This window comes from Mastacembelus armatus, chromosome 21, assembly GCF_900324485.2.
Source record: "Mastacembelus armatus chromosome 21, fMasArm1.2, whole genome shotgun sequence".
Taxonomy (NCBI): Eukaryota; Metazoa; Chordata; class Actinopteri; order Synbranchiformes; family Mastacembelidae; genus Mastacembelus; species Mastacembelus armatus.
The window spans coordinates 26962259-26963983 of NC_046653.1; the positions used below are offsets into that span (position 1 = coordinate 26962259).

The 1725-nt window shown below is 34.4% G+C and overlaps 1 protein-coding gene across 1 annotated transcript; it reads left to right on the forward strand.

Annotated features, from left to right (window-relative positions):
- Positions 1-798: 798 nt before the first annotated feature.
- LOC113123206 (olfactory receptor 6N2-like) lies at positions 799-1725 on the forward strand. The gene has a single exon (XM_026295028.1). The coding sequence runs from the start codon at positions 799-801 to the stop codon at positions 1723-1725; it is 927 nt and encodes a 308-aa protein (XP_026150813.1).

Here is a 1725-nt window from a genome sequence, read left to right on the forward strand (position 1 = left end):
AGTGCTGTTAAAATGAATTTGTGTTAAGACGTTATTAATGTGTTAATTTTGACAGCTCTAATATATATATAACAAAAAAACATGTAACATTTTAAATCCACATGCATCAGCAATGCTAACTCCACAATAGCACAAACATGGATTTCTACAACTAAATCCAAATCCATTGCATCAAGAACAGTGGAGTAATTTACCATATTACACTATTGATTATTGATTACCTCACCAATGGCAGCCACATTCCCAGCCAGATAGTGTGTGTGCTGTTGTACTTCACAGGATGGGGAAACTACACCCCCACTCTCCAAAAGAAATCTTTACACCAGGGCTGCTTCAACAGAAAATATACCGGTGCATTTTTACAACCTGCTTAGATTAAGTGTTTAAGGCATCTGTCTGCATGTCAGTGTGTGTGTCTGCACAATATTTACTTGAGATTTTTTGAACACAACTGCTCACAACAGAAAGACTATTATGGTTTATTACAGCTGAAACATAAAGTCATTAAGATCAAATGATGCTGTAACTTCAGGTCTCCAGAGGTTGATAAAGTTCTTTACAGGTCAGTTTCTATTTTAGTAAAAAGTTTAATGAGATCCATGGAGGGTGAAGCAATCTAATAAAAACTGTCCACAACCAACAAACAGTTCATTTTCTTTAGCTGAGCCTACATCAATTACATTTCAATGTCAGCTATCTGACAGTGTTGGTGTAGTAATAATGAGACTTTGTTATTGCTTTATTGATATTCACTGTTTATATAATCTGTTTTCTTACTGAATATTTCAGATAACACTAATGGATTATGAGTTAAATCTCACATATATAACTCTTGATGGGTATGTTGAACTGAACCAATATAGATTTGTTTATTTTGTGATCATGTTTACAGTATATATTCTAATAATCTGCAGTAATTCTACTATTGCGTGTCTGATAGTGATTCACAAAAACCTCCATGAGCCTATGTACATTTTCATTGCAGCTTTGTCACTGAACTCTGTTCTTTTCAGCACTGCTCTTTACCCAAAGATTCTGTTTGATGTTTTATCTGAAAAACAGATCATATCATATTCAGGCTGTCTCTTTCAGTATTTTATCATTTATTCTTTAGGTGGTTCAGAGTTTTTACTGTTAGCAGCCATGGCCTATGACAGGTATGTGTCTATATGTAAACCTCTGCAGTATCCAACTATCATGACAACAACCAATGTGAGTATTTTCCTGTTTTTAGCTTGGTTTTCATCTGCATGTCATTTTGCAGGCCTAACAATACTGAATGCTAAAACTAAACTGTGTAACTTTTCTTTCAAAGGGGTAGCATGTAACAATGTAATGTATGAGCTTCATTGTGTAAGATCAAGCGTAATTACTTTTTATGGGGTGGTTGCTTTAGTAGATCTGGTAATATTCCCATTGATTTTTATAGTATTTACATATATAAGGATATTTATTATCGCTTATCGAAGTGGTAGAGAAGTCAGGAGAAAAGCTGCAGAGACCTGTTTACCTCACCTGATTGTTCTAATAAGTTTCTCCTGTTTGACTGCATATGATAACATTATAGCTCGAGTGGAATCAAATTTTCCAAAAACTGCACGTTTAGTAATGAATGTACAAGCAGCTGTGTACCATCCTTTGTTTAATCCACTGATATATGGGCTGAAAATGAAAGAAATTTCTAAACATCTCAAAAGGTTGTTCTGTCCAGCCAGAAACATCTGA